The sequence below is a fragment of the Tetrao urogallus genome (genome assembly GCF_951394365.1).
Source record: "Tetrao urogallus genome assembly, chromosome: Z".
In the NCBI taxonomy this organism is placed as follows: Eukaryota; Metazoa; Chordata; class Aves; order Galliformes; family Phasianidae; genus Tetrao; species Tetrao urogallus.
Window position 1 is genome coordinate 74228567 of NC_136816.1, and position 12797 is coordinate 74241363.

The 12797-nt window shown below is 43.8% G+C and overlaps 1 protein-coding gene across 2 annotated transcripts in view; it reads right to left on the reverse strand.

Moving 5' to 3' along the window:
* DYM (dymeclin) overlaps positions 1 to 12797 on the reverse strand; it is a gene marked incomplete at both ends in the record, with an annotated part of 140425 nt that overhangs the window by 21094 nt on the left and 106534 nt on the right. For both annotated transcript variants that reach the window (XM_079548570.1, XM_079548569.1), the window contains 2 exons: positions 337 to 450; positions 3817 to 3999. In XM_079548570.1, coding sequence (XP_079404696.1) covers positions 337 to 450; positions 3817 to 3999 — 297 coding nt within the window. The remainder of the gene's footprint in view (positions 1 to 336; positions 451 to 3816; positions 4000 to 12797) is intronic.

Below are 12797 nucleotides of genomic sequence, written 5' to 3' on the forward strand. Positions count from 1 at the left end.
GGAACACCAAGGAAAGAATGTGCCAGTAAAAATGAGGATGATGACAGCCTCGTTACATCTGAATGGGCAGAGAGGTGAGACCACACGTAACAGATATGATGAAGAAAATCTCTGCCTCAGCAAATCCTACTTCCCCCACACTTCAATTTAATGACTGATCACGAAAATTCACCCCAACATTTAGCACAAACCAGCGTATAATTAAACCACACAGATACTGCGATCAACCACAGAGTCCCTCATCCACTGCTACTGACGTTCCAGTGTCGCAGATACAAACTGTGTGTATGTAATTAACTGGAACAGCATATGTTAGCTGATGAGCCGAGCACTTACCCTGAGCCTGTCCTTGGGCAAAGCCACAGCTCCCTGCTTGATGATCTCCAGAACGCGCTCCACCGACAGGTCAGCTCCGGCGTGCTCCAACCGGGAGCTGAAGAAACTGATCACCTGTGATGGAGAATCAGAGCATGTCAGCAAACGGGAGGGATCTCTGTATCGATACACACACAAAGCCATTGCTTTCTTCTCCTGGGTTGATGTCTCTGCACTTCTCAGAGCAGTACGCTATTGCTGGGCCATCATTAGGTACACTCCGTGGATGAGACACCAGCCTAACTGTCAGTGTGCTGCAGGTATTTTTAAGGGGTAGATGAATTCACTGTTGAACACATTCAGCTGAATTAGTCAAATAAGGTTTTCAAACACTGCACACATCAACATTCTTCAGCTCTTACCTTTCTCACGCACACGGGACTTTCAAGGCATTCCCGTTGACTTTTTGTAGTTTGGGCCAGAAATTTACTCTAGTTTTCAAGTACTGAAGCAAAACTCCTGTATTTACAATATCTACTCAACAGAAGACTCGAGAGCACCCGTTAAACAACTTCAAGGGTCTACAGGACTCACTTGGTGATTTTGTAGCATCCAAACCCATGGCAACCGGAAAAAAAAAGCAAACCCACAAAGCTGCCCTTCTCCCCAAATGAGCCATCCTCCATGAGGCCAATCCCAGGACCTATACACTCCCTCTCAGTGTTCTCCTGCATTTCTCCCTGAAGAGGCCAAGCTGATCTTCCCCAGGCATCCCCCTCAGCACTGCTTTTGTGTCCCAGCTGATTCTTGTAAGCACGCCACAGTTGGGTCAGATCAACTTTCATCCCTCTCTAAGCCCAGTAAGTCACAACAGCAGCCAACATCCCACCAGCGGTTCTCCACTGGGGACATGAGAAACCTGCCCTTCCAGAGCTCCTTTCATTGCAAAAGAGCACACTTTGGGAACCCCATCCCCTCTTCTAGAGGAGATCTGAATGATGGATATGGGGCAAAACTTAAATCCCTCAGGTTCTTGGAAGGCCCCATAGGATGGTTGGAGCCATTTTGCACTGTCCTTGGCCCCCTGGTTGGAGCCATGCACAGCACCCACTGTCTGCACACAGTGCTGTTAGGTTTCCTGACTTGTAGCCTTGTCTGCAAAGTGGCAGTGCCCACAGGTGCCCAAATTACAGCCTCGTCACACCAACTAATCTCTGCTAATAGTCCCAAGTAAAAGGGGGAAAAGTATATTGGCTGCAAAATCTATTTGTTCTGCAGCAACTGGCAGCTGGAGCCAGAACCCATTAGCCTAATTGCACCTCCTAGCTCAGCTGCTGCTCACAAAACAAAGGCAGCTGATGGCATGACTGCTTTGTGATTTGGGCTTGTTGGTCCTCTCTTGCAATTCCAAAGCACTAGCCCTCTTTTTGGGCAGCTGGATCTCAGAGCAACTTTCTCTAGATACTGTGAAACAACTGAGTGGAACAGGGAGAGATGTTTTGGTTCTGTTTTATACAACAGAAACACAGCAATCATTTGATGAAAAATACAGGCTTGACCTGCTTGGCTCTCTTGATATTGCCATGGTCGAGTAAGGCAAGAATCCCCCTTCCCCTGGCTGATGCAGCAGGGTTTGCATCCTTACAGGCAGGGACGGACTGCAGAGCTGTTGATTGCTAGTCCTTGCAAAAAGCAATGGGGTAGGAAGATTGCTGAGTTCAGATGTAAAGGTTTTGCTAAACCACAAAGGCAAAAATTAGTGTTAGGCCTTAATCGGAAGGATAAAACACAATCATCAAATGTATACATAAAAAATGAAGGGAGCTTGCAGATGCTATCTGAAATCTGGTGGCTCCTATTTTAGGAAGCCAAATGCTCCACTCTGGGCCATGTTTTAAAGATTTCTAGTGTTTTAGAGTTACAGATGTTATAGTCCAGAGAGCTCTCAATATTTGCACAGCATGTTACAATTACACAGAATTCTGAACTGCTATTTTTGATGTGCAGACTGAAATTAAAAATATCCCCTTAAATAATGATACACATCTCTAATCTTTGTCTTTCTTCTTCAGACAAAATGGAACTGGAGTTCCATATCAAGTTCTTTCTAATCCTGATAGCACAGTACTGCAATGAGATATGGTTTAAAAGCATATCTTTTTTATGGAGAAAAGCAAGAGATGTGTGATAGACAGGATATCCCAGAAGAGGCATTTGCTTATTGCCATTATATGCAAAGGCACCCAGCGTGACCACCACCCCTGTATGAACCAGAGGATGTGGCAGGGTGGAAGAGGAGTCAGCTGAATGCCATCTCTTATTCAGATCTGCAAGCCTGAGAGCTCTCAGCACTTGCCAACTGGTGACAGGTATATTCTTTAGAAATTTTTTTTTTTTTTTTTTTTTTTTTTTTTTTTAACATCCTTGCTTCTGTAACAAAGGAGCTATTTAAAAAGGCAGTGTGCTCCCTTGGAAAGCTTAAAATAGTTTTAGAATGTAATTGGTGTTATGCTGTAACCCTGTATTAAATACATTTGGGGAGGAACTGTAACTGTTTAAATTGCTGAGGAAAACCTACATTTAGCTGTAACAAAGGAAAGGGCACGCTGCTTTCTGTGGGAGGCTGGCAGGTGGAAGGACCTGGCCACCAGGGTTTGCCTGGTTCTGGACCAGAAGAGGTCTCTTATCTGTCATAGAATCACAAAATGACTGGATTGGAAGGGAACTTAATGATCACAGAACTACTGAATGGTTGGGTTGGATGGGACCCTAAAGTTCCCCAGAACCATCCCTGCTGTGGGCTGGCTGCCCCCAACAGGTCAGGCTGCCCAGGGTCCCGTATGGGCTGGGACACCTCCAGGGATGGGGCACCCACAGCTTTTTGGGCAGTGGAGCTCTCAGAGAGGATTCACCACTCTGAATGAGGAGTTTCCTCCTCACATCTGACCTAAATCTTCCCTCTTTTAGTTTAAAACTCCCAAATCCTTCTCCACGGGGCTGCTCTCAGTGAGTTCTTCTCCCAGTCTGTACTCACCTGGGATTGCCCTGGCACAGCACCCTGCACTTGGCCTTGCTGAACCTCATTAGGTTCATGTGGGCCTGCTTTTCAAGCCTGTCCAGGTCCCTCTGGATGACATCTCTTCCCTCTGCTGTGTCAGCTGCACCACTCAGCTTGGTGTCATCTGCAAACTGCTGAGACTGCACTCCATCCCATCACCTGTGTCACTCTTAAAGATGCTGAAGAGCACCAGTTCCAAGCAGACCCCTGAGGGAACCACTCATCACTGCACCCACCTGGATGTAGAGCCACTCACCGCAGCTCTCTGGTTGCAACCATCCAATCAATTCTTTATCCTCCAAATAGTCCAGTCCTTCGAACCCATTTCTCTCCCATTCAGAGATAAGAATCAACATAGAGAGGATAGGTATTTCCCACCTCCAAAAACAATAAAAAGGTCAAATAAAGAAGCATACGCAGCCCCGAAATAAGGGATCACCCACCAGATCTATGTTCTGCATGATGTCCTGGAAGGAGGGATGGGTCCGGAATTGCTCAAACAGATCGCGCTTGTAGAGCAGCGCGTACACCAGGTTGGGGTTGTGGTGCAGGGAGTTGGTCAGGCAGGAGTTGATGATCTCCAGCATCATCCGGATCACCTCCTCAATCACATTCAGGTCTTGTGCCTGCAAGAAAGAAAGGAAGGTGAGTGTGCCCTTTTCCATTGTAAAACGCATTGGTTAACAAGGACAGTTCACAGCGACCATTACTAACAGAGCTATTGGCTGGTCGGTGTCTCAATGGTGAGCTAATCCAGCGTCCCTGAGTCCTGGCAAAGAGATCTGTTTTCTCCTGAAATCACCAAAATTTTATCTGAAATGCACACTGTTCAGCCGCATGGCTTTCTGCTCTCAGCCGGAGCCACTGCTCGTCCCAGTGAGCAAATATTGTAACCAAATTCATTGAGGGTTAAGCAATCTTGGTCTTCCAACATATCAGCATACATTAAATTCAACACATTTTATGTTTGGTCCGTGTCAGAGAGGAATAAGCACATCAAACCACAGGCTGCGAGACCCTACAGGGTTGCCAGGAATGTGAATCACATCAACAGTTGAGTTTTTTGTGTGGTAGGAGCACTGAAACCATTGGCATCAACTCTTACTGCTTGCAAAGCAGTCATTTTCTGAGTTATAACTCAGAAAAGGAATGAAAGCACCTCGTAATGAGGCCATGCTTGTGACAGATTTCTGTTGGACTCACAGGAACATTAGGATTGGAAAAAACCTCTGCAGTCATCGAGTCAAACCCCAAATCATCCCCTCCATGCCCGCTTTGAAAACTGTTTAGCAATGCTGCCTGTCTCACTGTGGAGGTTACAGATTCCTTCCTGAATGTGAGGATCTCCTTTTTCAAGACCCAGCCTCAACCACTGGAATTACTGCTGTGCTGACACTAACAGTGCTGGCAGAAACCCTCACAAACCAATCACTGCAGCTTCACCTGTCCATAGGATTGCATTCTCCTTTGACTGAAGCAGTTCAGAACACAGGTGGGTCCTCTGTAGCCTTCTAGTTTGAATGCTGTGAAATAGCATCCCACTTAGATGCCACTAAATGCAAATAATGCAAAGTACTGGACAAAACCTGGAACAGCTGCTTCAGCTGGAATTTGAAGAAAAACCAACATCAGCTTAACTCACAGGTCAAGCAGAATCTGCCCATCGACTGGCAGTTATTTCACAATAAGGTATGTTATGGTGGCTTTCAAGAAGCTCTGAGCAGTGCCTTAGCTCACTTTTCAACACAGCAGGATGACCCAGTGACTGAGATACGATCCTAAAACGCATAGGATGTTTACAAATCTACAGCCCCGTGTACCTCCCCTACACAGTGGGAACACAAAGCAAGGATGCTTCCCAAAATCACCAGGTTGGCACCACGCGCACATATGAAAAGAGAAACTCTCCCACCACTGTAGCACAGGTGCTCTTACAAGCATCTGAAACCAGATGTTAAAGTTAAAAGGATGCTTCCCTTCACTGAAGGCTGTAAGTCACTCAGAGCTGTTCAGCTGTTGAACAGCCGTCCCTGTGGTCTAAGAGCACCTTGCACAAGGAATGGGCTTTGCTAAGAATGAGCTCCAAAAAAACAGACGCGGGACTGAATCTCAGCATCATTATCTGTAGAGCTGCATGCTCCTATAGTTAGCGATTACAGAAGAATCTGCAAAGGCTTACAAGTTTCCAAAACAGGCGAAAACAAGCAGAAAGCTTAGGATGAGACAAGAGAAATGCTGGAAGAGCAGATAAATGCTGCGTGCGTTTGTTGCTCTGCGTCCGCAGTATCAGGGAACGACACCTCCACATGCAGACACTGCGCCAGGACAGATAGAATGAAGGTTACAAAAACATCTCGCTCTTGGAGAGAAAAAAAGTTCATCGCCCTGCAGATTGATTCCCTGAGCACAGCTGAAATGCAGAACACGGATGGCCAAGGCATCAGCACAACAACCCTGCAGGAATATTGTTGCACAGGCTGCTATAGGAAAAGACAGATATTGATGTTGGAGAGGACAGGCAGGTGAGTTTCTACCTACTAAGCAGCAGTTAGAAGTAGTAGAACTTTCCCACTGCTTGTAATTGACAAATTCATGCACTATTCACACTGCAAATAATTGCAGTATTCCTTTACCAAACAGCTCTCAGGATGATGCCTGCAATGACTGCAAGTCTGCCCCAGTTTTTTTTTGTTTTGTTTATGCCTTTAGAGATAATTGTGTCCACCATTACAAGAAACGTGGAAGCTAAGGGCTGATTGCCAACTTTCTGAGATGGAAGCCCAAAAGAAATGTAAATTTCCATCTGAGATGGAAATTACCTCCACAAGAGTGGGAAGGAGACGCAGGCACAGCGCTGCCATTACTGCTGGTAACCACAGACAAACCCTCATGTTTCCTCTTATGGGTAGAAATTAAAGGTAATCACTTCTCACAGATATCCCCATTTTCCAACAGAAGGAGCTAGGCAAAAGGCAGAAGCCTGCTCGTGTTCTGGCTGCACGTGGAGCAAGGCAGCAGCCACAGGCAGCGAGCAGCCTCACCAATGGCTGTGTGTCTCTATATTACTCTTCTTACCATGCTGTTATATCCCCATCGCAGATAAAGATGAGCCAGGCACAGTTCTGGGCTGCCTGTGCCTCTTTGTTAGAGGAAAAAGGAACAAACAAGTGATAGTGGCTGCCTGGAAACAGGCTGACACAATACAGAGGGAAACACAATGAGGGTAGAAATGAGAATGTAATCTGCAAACAAAGAACAAAAACAAAACAACAAGAAACCAAAATCCATACCCCAAAATGTGAGTTTGATAAACACTAACAAAAAACACACTGATTGGAAGCAAAAAACTAAGGCAACCCCTGGGGAAAGCTGGAGCAATCCTGATCCACTGCTGTCCTTACTGAAATACAATAAAATAGTTAATGATGCCCCGATTCCAGAGAATTCAAAGGCAACTCTCCAGCTTCTCAGTGTTGATCATTCTTAGGAGAAAAAAGGAGGGCTGTCCATGTGGCATTCAGGTTGGATTTGGCAGACTGCTTGTGGCTGTGCTGCCATGTCAATGAGAGAATACCGAGAGGAAAGGTGGAATGAAGGTTGCAGCCTTACAGTGAATGGCCCTTCTCCAGGTCCATGACAACACATGTAATAGCTTAAATGAGATTCTGCCCCCTCTACTTTAGTGGCATGTATGCAGCACAATAGTCTTGGTTTGTTTATATCAAACCAAGACAGCTTTTGGCCATAACGTTGAACGGTGGGAAAGTTAGGTATTGAGAGAGAAAATTTAGGATTTGCACGGAAGCAAGACAGAACCATTCCTCAAAGCTGAACTCGGTTTTGTCAAGCCATCCCATTTATAGCAGGAAAGTATCAAGCTATTCCTGAGGACATGCAGGTACCTGCGTGAAGGTGCAACTCTGCAACTCTTATACAAGAATACATGCAACTTCATGCTTCTGCTCCTTTATAGGCAGTCTGTACCCAGCCCACTGCTCATCACCTGGCTACTTCTTCACTTCTTCCTTCTGTGCACTTGCTCTTTCAAAAGAGTGCTAAAACTCTTCACACTGAAATACTTTAATTGATCCCCAGTAAGTCGGGCTCCCAAGTCAATCTGAAGTTTCTAGACACTGGGCTAGAATGCTGTGTTTCCTAAGCTATTCTGTTAGTAGGCCTTCTCTACTTTCAAAGGAAAGATGAAGCACTCGGACGGACCCTAATTGATGACACAGCACTGAAGTGATGGACAGACTCAGACCTTGGCATTTTTCTTAGACTGGGATTCAGGAAGGCAACTGCAGAAGGTGTTTTATGATGAAGAACTTTAAATAGTCCTGCTTTCTAGCATTTCATCCCAGCCCAGCACCTGGGCTTTTGATTCCAAACTCCATTTTTGGGAACCTCCCATCTAATCCCAATGCTGAATTCCATGCTGGAAAGCCAAGGGTTGGAAAGCTTCCTTCTCCAGGGATTTGCAGATGCCAAAATGACAAATTTTGACAGGTCCCGTAAAACCTGGGAGGCAACCAGCACTAGGAAAAATGGCAATGATGATATTCATACTGTAGAAAATCCAAGTTAAACCTGTGAATCAGTATTGTTCTCAAATCACACTTGAAATAAGGTGAAGTCTTCTTGTTGCTGAAAGGAAAAGTTCTCCCTAAAGATTTTCTACTTCTCCTTGAAATGAAGCAGATGAGGGCCACGGTTAGGGCTATGTGGGGATGGGTTGGGGTTGGATCTGGTGATCCTGGAAGTCTTTTCCAGCCTCTATGATTCTGTGATTCTACGATTCAGTATTCCCTAGAGGTATGTGAAGATGCTTTTTAGTTTGACTGGTAGAACAGGAAAGGATGAGTTTCACGTGAAACCCCACCTCCACCATCCGAGGGCAGGCAGATAATTGTGATACAGGCTTTAATTAACAGAACCTGTCTATCCTGAGCAGAGTTCATGGACTTTAAAGAAGTTACTCAAATGAAAAAGTTTCTTATTCCAGCACTCCACATCCAACATAGCTGTAAATTGTCACCAGGAGAGCTGTTGGGAGGTTTTATGCAATAACTACTGCTGCACGAACTGAAACTCTGACACTTCCTGATTTGTTCTTTAAATTGCACAGCAGGTCTTACGTAATGTCCACATCAAGTCTCACATTTTTGCATTTAATATGTAACCTTTACTTAATGAACTGCCTAGACCTAAAAGCTTGCTCCTTGAAGATGACTACTGACGAACCCCTTGGAAGCAAGTGATTCTCCAAAAAAGGAACACCCCACATTTTTTGCATTATTACCCTATATGATACTGAGTTGAAGTACAGAAGACCTTACTTCTATCAGAAAGAAGACAGAAAAGCATAACATCTTGGAAAAAGGCAGCAGAAACCAATTAACAACTCCAACCAAACAGCTTTCACATTTTTCCTTCACACCACCCAAACCCTCCTCTGTGCAGTACAGCAGTCACAGGAATGTAATACATCCACCAGTGTTTATGCATCACCTCTGACTATATCCTATAATATCAACTATTTCCTTCAGCCTTGCTACTATATTAGGCAGTAACAACTATGGCACTCACTGCAACAGGTACATCTAAGAGTGTGTTTCTAATGAACCCATCACTGTCATCCAAGAAAATCACTCCCTGCTACAGACCTCACTATGGTGCCTAATTTAATTGAGAAAGCATAGAAACAAACTGAACAAATATCAACCCCTCACTAGAGCTGTCAACCTGCAAAGAAGCCAAATTTAGAAATTCTGCACTGGCTCCTCACTGATTAAATGCTATGGTTCAGCATCTTTGCCAAGAAATTCAGAAACCATCACTGCCTTCCTTCTACACGTGGCAGTTTTGCTCCACTTAAAGTACCACTCTGAGCAATTCTGACTCTGATTATGAGCAGAAACTTCACTGAGACAATGGAATCCACAAAAATAACCATGGACTGCACCAAGTTTTCATACTAATCCAAGTGGAAAACTGCTCACTATTTTGCCTGATAACTCACACTGCAGCCCAAGACCTTTTTGCCTTCAGGGTGGGACTGCTTTGGAAAAGGCCTGTAAAACTTGTGATGATGGTGCACTGCTCTTTGCATGTTGTACTTCCCTAAGTGCTAAGAAGTTCAAACACAAATTTCAGGTCCCTGACAACACTGATTCCCAACAGGCCCAAACTGTTTTAAGGCTGGGGATGCAGCTGGAAGACTAATGCAGATACACCACCAGTGATGAGACTGCTTCACATTCATACTGCACTCAGTCTCTGTCTCATCAGCAAATACTTTGAAAATGTATGACAAAGATGTAAGAAAGTGATCGTATTAAAAGAAACAGGACGTGGTTAGTGGGTGTGCTGGGATGGGCTGACGGTTGGACCCGGTGATCTTCAGAGTTTCCTTCCAACTTTAGTGGGTTTATGATTCTCTATTAAATGCTGTTCTTACCACATTCCATCTTATTGTCAAAGAGCAATCCTCTCAACATGGGATGTGGGTCCTGCACTCATTCTGATCACACAAGAGCTGATGAGCAGTGCTCAGCTTCCTGCTCATGTTCTGTAAGCACACAGCAGCCACAGCATTAATACTGGAAAATGAGACCTTATAACTGAGACTGGGAAAAGCTGAAACCCACAGAACATAACTCTAGCAGTTTGTGCACACAGGTACAAATTTAAAAACCAGAATACAATCAACAGATGACATTTTTCAGATTCTGAAGCAAAAAAGTCATAATAGAAATACGGGGAAAAAATGCATTGTCCAGCAAAATCCAATTTCCTGAAGTATTTATGAGGACTCTTCTATTTTGGGACAAAATTGAATTTTGTGTACCCTGGTTTGTTACGCACAGTAGCGACAGACATAGATAAGATGAGAGATGGAGACTCACATAATGGGAAAAACTGCAACTCTTTCTTCAGATGCCAGCTTTTGGTTTTCTCTGCAATGCATATGTCCCTGATTTCTCTACCAGTGCTCTGAATGAGCTGCTGATGGGTAATTTGGAGACTTTTGTTTAGGTTGGTTCTTGTTCTACAAAATGTGACCCGGTTCCTGTTCTGTAGAATGGGTGGTTGGTTCTTATTCTATAGAACAGGAAGGTTGGTTTCTGTTCTACAGAATAGGATGGCTAGTTGTCCTACAGAATGGCAGGACTGGGTTTTGTTACAGAATGGTTGGTTATAGGATGGTTTGTTCTTGTTCTATCGAATAGGATGGTTTGGTTTTACACTATAGAACAGGATGGTTGGGTTTTGTTCCACAGAACAGGATGGTGGGATTTTGCTCTACAGAACAGAACAGTTGGTTCTTGTTCTTAGCAATCCAATTAAGATCAAGTGCTTGGGTTATTACGCACATGAATACCCGAGTGCAGCAGACCTTGTACACTACATACCAGTGTTATTTCAAGAAAAATGAGGCAGAACACTGTGTCTTTGGAGATGTCCTATTTTTCACTGGCAGCCCACACTCACTCTGCTTTGGCTCAAGCCTAAGTATGTACAAGAGCTGTACATACCCCACATTTCAATAACACATCTGAATGGCACTAAAAAAAATCCTATACCTCTCCACTCTGGGGGAAAGCAGTGCAGCCACATACATCTCCCAGCAGAGCAGGGGATCAGAGAACAGCACGACTGAATGAAGGTCACCTATCAGAGCCTTTTTTCCATAATGAACATTTTAAAATATATTTCCCTGAAGCGGCTTGATGTTTGGTATTTCATTAGCTGATGAGGAATGACTACCAGCTTTTTTCTTTCTTACTTTTCTCTGACTTTAAAAAGTTAGGAAAAAAAAAAGTTAGCATTGACGTCAATTAAGCAACAATAATGAATCAACTTCCCATTGCTGCCTTAAAATTAAAGTTACAGAGTTAAATGCTCCAAAGGCAGATGCCACGATAATGAATGAAAATTTAGGTCTTCCTTTATCCCAATGGATGCAGGTGTTAATATGCAATTTAATCACACATTTGTGCAACTATAATCACATAGAGTCTTTAAAGTGCTGTATTTTTACCTTCCATATCATGTCAAGAATTGTTACTTCCTGTCCAATTTCTGTATTCTTCTTCACTTCATACCAAGACCATTTTTCAGTGTCACTGGCTGATTGCTTCCAAAGAATTCTACTTTCCTTCACACCATCATTTGGTCCCTTAGCAATTAAATAGTGTGACATTAAAGGTGATATTAACACCAGCCCCGCAGCAAGACAGAGGACAGATACATTTTCAGTTGATGAGACTGTGTTAAAAAAAATGATTTTTTCATCATTATTATTTTTTAAAGCAACTGTAACCAACCAAAAACTGAATGGTTACTCCAGATGTGTGCCCATAAAATCAGAAGAAAAGTGGATGAAAACAGGAGGTGAGACATCAAAATTTGCAGTGTTTCACTGATGTCTCACATAGAAAAGAAGTAATACAAAATAATTCCAATTAGCATTAAGTACTGAACAGCCTGGAAGGGTGCAGATTTCTTTCTGTGTCCATTTCCTGCCCTTTACAAGGCTGAACATTTAAAAACAGAATTACTGGGATGTTTGTAACATATGGAAACATACTTCTGGTTTTTAAGCATTACATTTTTCAATCAAAACCTTGCTGGAGAAGCACTAAACATTTGGTTTACGACATTGCTGAAATACATCGAAGCCACAAAAATAAATTGTGCTCTTTCCAAAAATGCTTTGGAGAGCCATTGCACTCCATTTCTCTGTCTGCTGGTGGATGTTTGACAAAGCCCAACACTACAAACCACAGCTTCATCTGAAAAGCTCTGCACAACCCGTGTCTGTGAAGTACTTGGCCTTCCCCAAACGGGTGAGGCCATCCATGGGTCCGCTCCCAACATTTCCTCCTCTACTTTTTTGGCAGCAGGAAAACCATGTAAAGACCATATCGATAATGATAAATAAACATAAAAGACAAAGATGTTCTGAAGAATGGTAGTTACTGTTTTTCATCCAAGCATGTCAAAATTCTCCATCACTCTGAACAGAACAAATGTTGTCTTACACAGGAGCAATGAGTGGTATTTACAGAAAGGCTTGTGAGGTCTTTCTTTCTTAATGGTGAGATATTGGACCTACAGCTTGTGCCACATCCTACCTCAGTCCAAATGCAGCACAAACAGACGCACAGCAGAAAATCAGTGCATGGGATCCTACTCTTCCTTTTTGCGAGGGATGAAGGGACCCTGGAACAGTGCTCCTCCATTTCTAAACCAAACTCTAGCAATGTCTTTAGCTATGGTCATAGAAGATCCCCTACCCAGCCCACCACGCCCTCTGACCATCCCCAGCTGCCATCCATGGTTCTTTAACATCTCCAGGGATGGGGAATCCACCACCTCCCTGGGCAGCCCATGCCATCTTCTATTTTATGAATGCTCACAG